At 29.1% G+C, this 13,701-nt stretch overlaps 1 protein-coding gene and 2 non-coding genes across 3 annotated transcripts; 1 reads left to right on the top strand and 2 right to left on the bottom strand.

The window, feature by feature from the left end:
- Positions 1-82: 82 nt before the first annotated feature.
- Positions 83-167, bottom strand: TRNAM-CAU (transfer RNA methionine (anticodon CAU)). The gene is given in 2 exon segments: positions 83-118; positions 130-167. It is a non-coding gene; the product is annotated as a tRNA-Met (tRNA).
- A 3,421-nt stretch (positions 168-3,588) lies between these two features.
- On the top strand, positions 3,589-5,640 carry LOC101257909 (uncharacterized). Its single transcript, XM_004231344.5, has 3 exons — positions 3,589-4,372; positions 4,455-4,776; positions 4,867-5,640. Exons 1-3 carry the CDS (start codon positions 3,973-3,975, stop codon positions 5,321-5,323), a joined length of 1,179 nt encoding a protein of 392 aa, XP_004231392.2. The 5' UTR covers positions 3,589-3,972; the 3' UTR covers positions 5,324-5,640.
- On the bottom strand, positions 5,444-5,528 carry TRNAM-CAU (transfer RNA methionine (anticodon CAU)). Its single transcript is given in 2 exon segments — positions 5,444-5,479; positions 5,491-5,528. It is a non-coding gene; the product is annotated as a tRNA-Met (tRNA).
- Positions 5,641-13,701: the final 8,061 nt, after the last annotated feature.

Consider the following 13,701-nt stretch of genomic DNA (forward strand, 5'->3'; position numbering starts at 1 on the left):
TGACTTTTTTTTTTAAAAAAAAAGTGTTGTGGTCAAATAAGATTATTGTTTTGCTCTTTCATATTTGTAAAATATTAAAAATTGGGGTGAGAGAGGCTCGAACTCTCGACCTCAGGATTACTCAGAAGCTATGAGACCTACGCGCTAGCCAACTGCGCCACCACCCCATTTGCTTACTTTTTGCAAAAGAATTTATTTATTTTATACCTTTTTTCCAAACTGTGATTTCAGTTTTAAATATAAAAATTGGACCATAAGTTTATATTTTTTTAAAAAAAATAAACAAACATTATTATAAATTTTGCGAAAAAAGACTCATGCTTACATACAGATTGTACGTATCATAAAAAAGAATTACAAAGAATAATGTGATACTACCTGTGGTTCACTAATGGATCTTTATAATATTATGTGTATTTAAAGTTTATAATTGTAAATATTTATTTATAAAGAAATTCTGATATTTTGTTTATGAACTATAATTTGCTCATTTGATAACATTGTATAAGAATTAGGAAACTTTATATATATAATCAGAAGAAAAAAATACATTTTAAAAGATTCAAATTGCATGTCCAGACAAAAAGTTTTCTTCAAATCAATCTTTATCATATGACATATCCAAATGGGCATATTAATGAAATAAGCCTGACAAAACAAATGCATTTCAAGTAAAATTGAATTATGTAAATTAAAGCTTATGTATATAGTTGCCTATAGGTATGTTTTAGCAACATTTGAACGAGGAAATAACTATTCTAGTCTGCTTAAGGGATTTAATCTGTGTAAGTTTGAATATTGTTGACCGATTTATCGATTAAGTATAAAGAGAAGTGTAAATTCTTCTTCCATCTATTCGTTGTGTCACATAGTTTTCTATTGGTCTACACAAAAATGTCAATTACTATACAAAAATGTCAATTACTATATTGTTGCATGCATTTAAAAACAATAAATTGTCAAAATTCAGGATGTAATAGACGAATTGGAAGAAGAAATTAAACGTATTCCCCCACTCTAGTAATATTCCATAAATTCATCAACAAATTATAACGACAAGAAATAAATAAATTTTAAAAAAAAAGGACATTTTATGAGTTTGACTTGGTAGAATAGAAGTCACTTAATGAAAATAATTAGCTTCCATGTACGTAACATGGAAGTGCCAACTTTGAGTTTGATAGACATAAACGATTCAGAGTACCATTTAATTGTGGTATCAGTTATAATGATATACTCGTCAATAATTTATTACCATTGAATCTCTTTATAATAATATTATTTGTCTGAAAATAATATTTCTATGGTAAAATGTTATTATAGGGAGTATGGAATAGAACTCAATATGAAAATCAGCTCCAAAGAAAATTATACATATCGTTAATTATAGGAGCGACTCAAGTATATTAATGGCCTAAAGTAAAAATTAAAAGAGGCCTTAAATTTATATTGTTAATAACTTTTATAATTTATTTCTTCTAGTTTTCATCGCATAATATAACGTTTTTTATTTTCAATTATTTTTCATTAGATATATGTCAAATTTCTTCTATTAATCCCTTCATTTTTCATGAAATGTTTACTTTTAACAAATAATATTCAATATTTGTTATAGAATAATAACTTATAACCTATTACTATATAAAATAAGGTCTCTTAAATTTGGGGGCCCAAAGCACATGCAATTTTTTTAACACCATCGAGCCAACCTTGGTTAATTAGTGTAAAATATTGTCATAAATTAATTATTCACTCTGTTTAAAAAAGAATGACCTCGTTTCCTTTTAAATCTATTTAAAAAAGAATGACCTCTTCTTTTTTTTTATTCCTTCCGTTTAAAAAAAATGACGTGCTTTTTGTTTTAGTCTATTTCAAAAAGAATGACATCATTCTTTTTTTGTTAAAACTTTCCACGTGGTATGTTTAATGACACAAGATTAAAGGACAATTTTGTACATTTGACATAACTTTAATTTAGGAATACATGATCAAAAGTCTTCTTTATTTAGTGTCAAGTCAAACTAGGAGTGTGCAAAAATCGAACGTATCGATAAATCAAACTGAAAAAAATGTTATTGGGTTTATGGAAAAAAAATTATTGGGTTATTGGTTCAGTATCAATTTCTACTATTAGGTTATTGGGTAAGCCGAAAACCCAATAATACGATAATAATTTATTATTTTACCCCTCCTGATTATTAAATATTAATAATTTAATATATATAATTAGACACTATAACAATATCAAATTATTACTACTCTACCAACTTACACTTGGTCGTTTTACTAGTCTTTACTGTTTACTTAATACCTAAAGATTAAAGTACTGGGTTCACATTTGTAGCTATTTGATTTTAGTTTAAGTTTTATCTTGTTGGACTATTTTTTTTTTATAATTGTAGGTTATAACATTACAAGTTTGTAAAGGTCCGTAATTTGATTAACATAAAAAATCTTATACTATGTTTTGGTGGTAACATGTAATTATAACCCTCGTACTATATTTTCTCTTATTGATGCAATTTCTCATTATCTTTCCTATATCAAAATATTTAGAGAAGTGAGAAGACATGTAATATTTTACAGACATTTTTTTATTTGGTAAATTGAAAATCGAACCGATAATGATTAAAAAAAATTGATAAATCGAAAACTGATAAAGAATATCTTATTGGTTTGTTATTAGGTTAGCATATTTAAAAATCGAAAACCGATAAACGGAACCGACCGATACACACCCCGAAGTAAATTAGATCATTCTTTGTGAACGGAGGGAGTAACATTTTAACTTCAAATTTTCACGTTGCATGTTTAAGACCACAAGATTAAAGGACAATTTTGTACATTTTACTTAACTTTAATTTAGAACCACAAGATTCAAAAAGTCTTCTTTATATTCTTAAACTTTGTGTCAAGTCAAACCAAGTCACTCTTTTGTAAAACGAAGGGAGTATTATAGAGATGTTCTGTACTACTATATTATGTTTGTATGCATATTTTCAATACATACGCGCCAATAGTGAAACAATTCATGCATGCAAACTCTGAAATACTTCTTCCGTTTATTTTTTCTTCACTTATTTTTAAAATAGATTTTCATTTTTACTTGTTACTTTTAACATTTCAAGAAAAAACAATTTTTTGTTCATGTTTTAACCTCAACATTAAATGTTTATCTTCCAAATCATTTCCAAGCTCTAATTAAACGTCATTTTTTAATAATAGGAATAGTTTGATAAAATACTTGTATTAATAATTGTTTTGTTAATAAATTATGTGTCAAGTCAAAGGTAAAAATAAATAGAAGGAATATGTATATGTAGGCCTTTACGTACTAATGAAATTACTCAAACTCCAAATTATTCCAGATTAATTGGGAAGAAAAGGGCCAATCCTCCCAACATTATATTACATGCACTTCATTAATTAATAGTACCATAAACTCTTCACAAGTTAAACATATTTCATCATTTTATTCATGAATATATTGTATATCGCTTTGTCTGATATCATCATAGGTTGCGTATACATATATACACTCCACTAGTAATGGATTAAAAGCTGTATTCATGAATATGATGTATTAAAATATGAATAATAACTCATATTATTAATGTCGTGATCTACAATGTATAAAAATAATATAATATATACTTTATGATCAAGTGATGCCATATATTACATTATGCTTATATGAATAACGACAAAACTACTAGGCAATTGATAGAAAATGTTGAAGTTGACTTAATAAAAGAAAGTAAAGTACTATATGCTAGATTACTTATCAAGAAACATACCATTATACTTTTTTAAACAAACAAACAAAAAAAAAACATTGACATTATGACACGAAACAATAGGCTTACTTTTCTCATTCTCTAACTCCTATAAAAGGAGTTCCTAAGCAAATCCCATAACTCAATACAATTTTATTCAACAGCCTATTTACTTACTAAAAAAAAGTGAATTAAAATGGCTCAATTATTTTCCCACATTGTTGTGGTTTTATTAGTAATGACTATTACTGTATCAAAAGTTGAAGCTACTCCTCCTGGAATAGCTAATAATCCAAGCCATTCTCATTGCTCTGATGATGAGATTAAACAATGCAAAAATCTTCCACATGTTTGTCCTAAATTCTGTCCTAATGGATGTATAACCGAGTGTCGTTCTTGTAAACCTATTTGTATCGATGGCGCATCGCCTTCGCCACCTCCTCCCTATTACCCTCCTCCATCAACATCTCCAAAGAAAGTTAAGTGTAAAAGCAAAGACAAGAAATATGTCAAATGTTACGATCAAGAACATACATGCCCTAGTACTTGCCCCGGGACTTGTCAAGTTGATTGTGTATCTTGCAAACCTGTTTGCAGTAAGTTTTATTATAATTCGATTTAACTTATATACACTGAAGTCTGTGTACGTGTAATTTATATTTGTTTTAATTTATATAGGTTGTGACAAGCCAGGATCAGTTTGCCAAGATCCACGTTTTATTGGTGCTGATGGAATTACTTTTTATTTTCATGGAAAGAAGGATAAAGATTTTTGCTTAGTCTCAGACTCTAACCTTCACATCAATGGCCATTTTATTGGAAAACGAAATGAAAACATGAAAAGAGACTTCACTTGGGTTCAAGCTATTGGTATCCTTTATGGTACTCACAATATCTCTATTGAAGCACAAAAAACAGCAACATGGGATGATGCAATCGATCGCCTTTACCTAAACATTGATGGTGAATCTATTCTTATCCCAAACAAAGAAGGCGAAAGGTAACGTTTTTAATTGTATTATGTCTGGATACGTGCATAATTATGTTTATGTCTCAATGTCGTGCATAATATTATGTTATGTCTGGATAGGTGGATGTCTGAATATGGACCAACAACATACATAACTCGAACAAGCAACACGAATGAAATTGTAATTGAAGTTGAAAATATTTTGAAGATTACAGCAAAGGTGGTGCCTATTACGGAGAAAGAATCGCGAGTCCATAATTATGGGATAACAGAAGATGATTGTTTTGCTCATCTTGAACTTGGGTTCAAATTCTTCGCGCTGAGCGATGAGGTGAGTGGTGTTTTGGGACAAACTTATAGAAGGAATTATGTGAGCAGAGTGAAAATGGGTGCTTCGATGCCTGTAATGGGAGGTGATAAAGAGTTTTCAGCCTCGGGATTATTTAATGCTGATTGCTCTGTGGCTAAGTTTCAAGCAGTAAATGAAATCAATGAGGGCTCGTTGAATAATTTGGAGATGCCTAGCTTGAGATGCAACAGCGGAATTTATGGACGTGGAGTTGTATGCAAGCGCTAGAAATTAAACATTAATTGTTGCTCGTTATTTTAAAAAATAAGGTTTGAGAACCAAAATAATGTATTAAATTTAAATAATACTATTAAAGTTGTGTAATTGACTTTTTTAAAAAATTAAAATTGGGGTGAGAGAGGCTCGAACTCTCGACCTCAGGATTACTCAGAAGCTATGAGACCTACGCGCTAGCCAACTGCGCCACCACCCCTTTTATTGTTACTTTTCTCTTTGTTCTTTATTGATATACTGTAATAAATATTACATTTTTGTTCTGTATTTTTCAAATCTGAAAGGTAAGTTCTGGGAAATTTACTCATCCATATTTGAGTTTTTCGTAATGCAATAAATGAGTAGATATTCTTAGTAAATCAAAATTGTTTGTAACTGGGTCAAATTCAAGATTTCCATTTCGTTAATATAAAAATTCACAATTACTATGGTTTATGAATGTTGATATTACTACTAAATTATACTGTTTTTCTTAGTAATATGATTACATATTGAGTATTCTACTTTGAAATATCAAACTTTTCTATAGGACTAAATGCTCAGAAGACCAAATATGTTGGATGAAAAAAAAAAGCCCAAGAAAGAGTAGGCCCAGAGTTATGGGCCGGACTACTCTGTTTGAGGCCCAATATTAGTTATGTTGATTTCAGGCCTTCGAGTACTAATAATAACTCACAAATATCTCACTTTATCAATAGATAGCGTTTGTGGAAGTATAAAAGTTTCTTCGTCCTTAACCAAAGTCTTTCGAATAAAATTCTCTTTGCTAGAGGGCGCTAAACTCCCTGAACTTTTAACAAGAAGAAAACAATCCAAATTAATCGTGTCAACGAATTCAAGAAGAAGAAGAAAACCTTCAAAACTAATCATTTATTCACTTAATTAACATAAAATACATGACTGAGTACGAAACTTCTCCCATCGTACTTCAAATTGTGGTCACTTTATCCCATACTTAGTAATATTTATTATTTAGTCTTACCATTTTAGTATAAATGACGGAATAATAAGTGGGAGGTTAAAAAAACCTCATGAATATTTCAATCCATCCTAATTCCTATCCTACAACCAAACGACCTAAAAACATAAAATATAATAAGAAAACATAGCGAGGCCTAACAAAAACAATGGTAGATTAAAGTTTTCGAGAAGAAAACATTCAAATTTAAATGAATGTACAAATATAACATTAATAGTTGACAAGGACAGTGTCACGGGCAAAAAAATTAGAGATGTACCATATGGTAAATCGAAAATGGAATATTATGTAGGTAACAAATTAGAATTTATAGAAATTTTCACATTCCAACTTTTAAAATGATTGTTTTGAGTTTTTTTACCTTATATTCTAGATTGACAAGGTCTTCGTCTTGTCATTATCATTTTTATCTTTATTCCGTTCATCACTTGATCAAATTCTCTTTTAACTTTACTTCACCACCTTTACATTTATTTTCTTTTTTGGCTTTTTAAATTGAGTATTAATTTTCAAGAAAAAGATACACATATGCCCTCACAATTTTCATGGTATTTTTTGTGGGATAAAGTTGATACCGTGTATTTTACTTCATTTGGGTAATAAATGAAGCAAGAAATTGTTTACATGAAAGTTTATACTGTCTTAAAAGACCCAATTTGTTTGCATTAAGATTCTAATATTTGAATTTAAAATGCAGAATAATATGATAGGAAAATTGTATATAATAGCAAATTAATAACCTAAAATAAATAGAGTAGCTAGGGTTTAATTTAATTGTGCTCCATAGCAAACGTTTGCAAAAAATTGTCAGGCGCCTCTCTCCCAAATATCTCGCTCGCCACTCTCCTCTGATCTCTCGCTTGCTTCCTCACTTTTTATACAAACACAAGTGTATAAAAATTGTTTCTAATTGTATAAAGCAGAGAAAGTTGTATAAATACATATATTTTTGTTCCCCTCTCTCCCCTCTTCCAGATCTCGCTCGCCACTCTCCCAAATCTCGCTCGCCGCCCTCTCCCAAATCTCGCTTATACAAACAGAAGCGAAATGTATAAATTGCGTTTCTGTTTGTATAAAGCGTGAGAAAATTGTATGTACACATGCAAATACATATATTTTCGTCCTATACACTTATAATTATACAATAAAAATACTCCCCTGCCCAGTTTCTTTTGCCTTTCTCTCTTTCTCGTTTTATACAATTTTCAAATTGTATCTAATTTCTCTCTTTCTCGTTTTATACAATTCAATTCAATTGTATATTCCTTGTCAAGTCTCTTTTGTCTTTCTCTCTTTCTCATTTTATACAAATTCAAATTGTATATAATCGTTCTATACACTTGTAATAATTCAATTCGTTTTATACACTTCGTTTTTATACAGTTTTCTGCCCAAGTGTCTTTCTCTTTCTTGTTTTATACACTTCATTTTATACAATTTGCTTCAACTGTATATGTATAGCAAATTATACAGTTTCTATGTTTGTCATGGAGCGCAATTATGCAAACTTTGCTATAGCATACAAATATGAATTTTTTATTTGCTATACATGAAAGTTGCCCTAATATAATTAATATCTGAGTATGTATAATTTACTTATTTAAAGCATAATAAATAGACAATTTGAATAAAAAGATAATTAAATATTAAAAAATATATAGATCTTAAGAATATAAAATGATTATTTGATAAGAAAATATGGAACATTTATATTCTTTAGTGAGGATGGAGATGTGTGTATCGATGGCAACGGTGGTTGATTGTTAGTGGCTCCTAATAATATAATAATGGTGATCACAATTGTAACAGTGGAAAACCATATATAGAAACTCTTGTGAGTTCAAAAGTATCAATTTTTATTATTTTTTTTACTTTTCTTTTCTTTTGGGGTAACATGAAATATAAACTATGACTAAAAGTCATAACGAAATAATAAAAACTCAAATTGTGACCATATATATATTGATAGATAAGGGCAAATAGTGAATACTCATCATATAGCCACTGTCATTGAGATATTATAGTAGCTCACATTTTTGTCTGAAAAACAAGACATGCTTCCAATGTGGCAGCAAAAGTTTTTTCAGATGTTGGGTCCAATAAATTGACCACCCCATTATTTTTATATTGCAAAAATTCCAAAGAGAAAAAATCATACATAGGACCACGTTATCGAAGACAGTAGAAAATTGCCATTATTATTTATGGTATTAATAATGTTACCTCGTCTACTTGTTCTTAAATCTAAAATGTACTACCTAAATATAGGAATTGGTGGGCACCCATTTATGTCTCCTTATGATTCAAATAATTACTATTGGGGCTAGGTTCTGTTTTTTTGAAAGTATAGTGTGTGTTTTTAATAATATATATGTGGCTATCTAAATTTTTAAAATTATTGATCAAGTGGTTCTTGATATTCACTCAATTGAGGGGGATAGTCTTAGAAAAGACTGCACTTGTATAATATCATACACACAAAGAAAGGACCCTAATTATGAACCCCAAACCCCATTTGATGCAGCATATGTACACCTAATTAAGTGCTCAATTGAACAGCCATATTACCTTTGGGAGTATTTCATATGATTTTCGATTTTTTCATGTATGATTAATTCAAATGTTAAAAGAAAATAATTCTAATTAAATAAGTAAGTTATTGTCACTGTTAAAAAATGACAAAGATCTCATATCGATAGTTAATGAGATGGGTGGACTCTTTATAAGGCTTGGGCAATTCTTCTCCCATTTGAGCTAGCTTTTGGGGTGTGAGTTAGCCTTAAGACCTAATTTCACATGGTATCACACCAGGACCCGTCTCACCCGATGTTGAGGCCCCCGAAATCAAATTAGCACTGAGTATGAGGTGGGGTGTTAAAGAATGACAAAAGTGTATGGACTCCTAATAAGGGCAATCTTCCTCCCTTTGAGCTAGCTTTTGGTGTGAGTTAGGCCTAACATTCACATGATGGTATCAGAGCAAAGCCCGTCTCACTTGGGACCCCCAAAATCAAAATTGTCTACGTACCTGATGGTAATCACTGGGGTCTGGGCGTGAGGTGGAAGATGGGTGGACTCCTTATAAGGCTTGGGCAATCCTCCTCCCTTTGAGTCAGCTCCTTATACTCATGACTCAATCCGCTCCCACCCTAGCACCACTTGACCCTAAACATTTTCAACACACTCTTAGTGAAATAAGTACGTACCTTTTAAAAATAATGCTGCTATAAATCATCATTTTCTTAACGATAGAGTATGTGTGTCGATACTTTAAACGATACGATGGAATTATAAAACAATATTTTGTGCAATGACCTAGATATGTTCCACACCACAATGTGAAATCAATTTATCGTCCTATTAGAGCGACTTAAATAATGTCACATGTATGTTTTAATTTGTACAACATTCACATGCTATTCTTTTGTAAGTTTTGGCCGCATTATCAGCAAACTTGATTAATGTTATGGATTAGCTAAGCTATATAGGAGTAACATGTTTTTCAATGTATATATTTACCGTTACATTTTAGAATTATTCTCATTAAACATATATGCTTTGGATTTCATTTTGAAATTATATTTATAGAGGTAGATATTGCTTTGGATTCTTTTTGGGATAAATTTAAATGATGTTGATGAATAGAAGGTGCTAAGCAATAAGTGAGAGTAGTACGTAGTAGCAGAAGAAGAAAGAGATTGAAAATTACGTACTGCAGTTGGAAGGACAAAAAAATATTTGAATACCATATATTAATTATTAATATATGGTGACAAATAATAATTTAACTCACGCGATGCGTATGCATATAATGTAAGCAAGTTGGACTCTTTCAGCTATCTCAATAAATAGCATGCATGGGGTCCTTTTATTTGTTTTCGATATATATTTTGGTTTAATTGTTCTAATACAACAGGCCCACTGACACAGATAATGTTTTATACATATTAACCAAGCTTCTTCACATCTTCCATGGTGATGATGATACTGACATACACCTCATAAATAACTAATACTCTCGATTTGGATCGATAAATATGAATTTTCACAAATCATGTTTGTTCCAAAACTTGTTAGATTTTTCTCTTCTATTAGTTCAATTACGTCATTTTTCTATTGAATCATTCACAATTTGTTCCTTTTATACACTGTTGGCTTATTTTGATTTGTTGTAAATGCCTTCAATTGTGTTCGTATTGTGTTAATTTTGATTGACGGATTAAATACAACTTGTGTGTTAGTCTCGTATTTTTTCTAATGTGTTCAAATGACTTGAAGTAAAATACAATTATTCTCGAACAGTTTTACTATCAATTTGACTAATGAGTTCTGGACAACATATGTATCCTCAATCAATATAATGGTGTTTAAAATAAACAAATTATGGATAGTTTAATAATTCAATAGGAAAATAGCATAATTGAAGTAACTGAGAGGAAAAATTCAACAAATTTAGAAATCTATTTACATAGTATTTGGTCATATTTAAACTGTTTACGTAGTGGAATCACATGACACACCATTGGATGCATGCTAAGCCTTCTGTGTAAATATAAAATGCTTTGTGTATCAAATAATATACGTTCTAAATGTAAATTGACCGCATAAAAATCAAATATAATTTGTAACAATAATAAATCAAAGGTACCACCGTTTATGAAAAACCATAGGTACGAATGTTTGTAGGTCATTGTTAATGTCAGCAGATATTAATTAATAGTGTCTCTAGAAAGAAGGCAAAATTTGAAAAATCATTTGCTTACATCAATTTCTTGACAGGCTTGCTCTGTTACGTTTGTTCGTCTTCAATTCATTCACAAGATGAAACAAATACAAAAACTATGCCTAATAAATGTCGCCTTTTCTCCTCTTTCCTTTTTTATTTATGGATTTTACTATTTTTTTTGGTAGCCAAGGTTTAGCATAATTTTTTTTCCATTTTAATTTTGTTGGAAAAAGAAAATGGTAAGGCATACGATGTGGTGGTTCACTGATTTTGAATAATTCATATTAAGGGTGTGTTTGGTACGAAGGAAAATGTTTTTCATGAAAAATAATTTTTAGCGTTTGATTTATGAATGAAAAATGTTTTTAAGAGACGTCTTTTATTTTTACTAGAGTAGAAAATAATTTATGAAATTAAAAATACTTTTTAAAAACAATTTTTATTTGGGGTGGGGGTGGGGGTGGGGTGAGGGAGGGGCAGGGGGAGAGGGGAGGAGTGAAAAAATAAAAAATTAAACTTTATAGTATTTTTAAAAAACAAAAATTTTGTAAGTTATTTGACCTGATTATATTCGAATCATGCTTTCAATAGAATTTTCTCTATATTCGAAATTTGAACTCGAAACTTATAGTTAAGAATGAAGCAGTTTCATCACTGTATAGTATTTTTAAAAAACAAAAATTTTGTAAGTTATTTGGCCGGACTATATTCGAATCATGCTTTCGAATTTTCTCTAAACATATGTACTCGATTAGGTTGCACAAGAAAATAATCACTTCATTGTTCATTTGTTTGGTTAACGACAGGTTAAATATGGAATAAAGATAAGCATATTACCAATACAAAAATAAGGGAAAAGATACCAACTTATTAAAATAAATAACTTATGAATAACAATTACTACTAGTATATGATTCATGAATCAGAATTTGAGGCAAAAATTTCTACTATACAGTCGTAAAGGTGATGGGCCAAGAAAACAAATAAAAGTATTTTCTTTGTTTCAATTTATATGATAGATTTCGATAATAAATAAATTTATATTTAAATTATAAAAGTTTTTGATTTGTGATCTATCGTTAATTAAGAGTAAAATATATATTTTTGAATTAAATTATTTTGAAATACATAGTATATAGTTTTATGATAGAATTAGAAAAAAATCATGTAACAAAGTGTGATAAAAGGAGTAGTAGTTATTAATTAGTTCAAACATTATTACAAGGACATAGACAAAAGAGTTGGTACGTAGTAAATACAAATTCACTGCAAAGGTCAAATTAGAATATAAACCTTTTCTATATCAACAGTATATACTATAATGAATTCAACTAAAGGTCAAATTTATCATTCTTTTTTTATTTCTTTCTTGGTTAAAAAAATGGAAAAAAAAAGATGATCATATAATTATTGGGTCCCTTTATTATGCTGTATTTTTCATCTTTACAGCTGTAAGCAAAAATATATAAAAGAATAGTTAAATTTATAAGGCAAAGAGAAGAAGGCTTTGTTTTTACTTTTACTTTTAGTTTGGGGAGATTTTTGCCTTACTTTATTCATGAAACAATAACAAGTACTCCTACTACAACATATAACAAAAAAAAACAGACCAAGTCAAAAAGTTTTCTTCTATTTTCCCTTTTTTTTTTTCCCACTAAATTTCTGTGTTTTTTGTTTGTTTTGGGAGAAGAAAAAAAGTAGTAGTACCACAAATCATATTATTCAACAATTATTGGTGGGGGAACTACTAGTTAGAGCTTTTTCCCTTTATTTGAAATTAAAAAATCAAGTCAGGTAAGTACCTTTTGATTTATATTTCATACGTGGAATTAGAGCAGAGTATATTAGTGTTGTCATTGTCTCTATTGTAACATTATTATCAACATTATCTATGACAATGAAAATGATTAACGATCGAGTGACTCAATTGTAACTGTTTAAATGTCATGAAAAATAAGTATTTATAACAATTCTTCTCACTTTGAGCTATCTTTAGGGATGTGAGTTGGACTTAAGACCTAATTTAACAATAACCCGTAATATAAGTATTTATATCAAATACACAATTTTTTAAAAATGGGGTTGATATTTAAGAAAAATTAATAGATGAACCGTAATTAAGTTACATAGTAGGTTTAACACATTATATATATATATATATATATATATATATATAAATAAATTAAAAGTGATCAAGTGAGATAAAAATATTATTACTATAAATGATAAATATTTTTTTATTATAGTATATTTATGTAAGTTTCCCTATATATATATATATTATATATATAGCATTATGACATCTCCATAAATTGAGACATATGGATCACCAACCTTCATGTTAAGCAAGAGGCAAATGTAGGCCCAAGGGGCCCAAGGCAGATTTCAATGTTAATTAACAAGTTACATCTATGTCTATGTGATGAATTATATAATGTGTTACTCAGATGAAAATTCTAAAGAGTTTATAAATATATTGAACTATATATACTTTTCATTATTCAAACTTATAATTTTGTATGTTGGTTGTCTCACTTTTGATAATAAAGCGGTTTTCTATCAAAAGTGACTATATATATATATATATATATATTTATTATATATATATATATATATATATATATATTTATTTATTTATATATAAATTAAGAGCTTAAAATTGAAATT

Source organism: Solanum lycopersicum, chromosome 1, assembly GCF_036512215.1.
Source record: "Solanum lycopersicum chromosome 1, SLM_r2.1".
NCBI lineage: Eukaryota > Viridiplantae > Streptophyta > Magnoliopsida > Solanales > Solanaceae > Solanum > Solanum lycopersicum.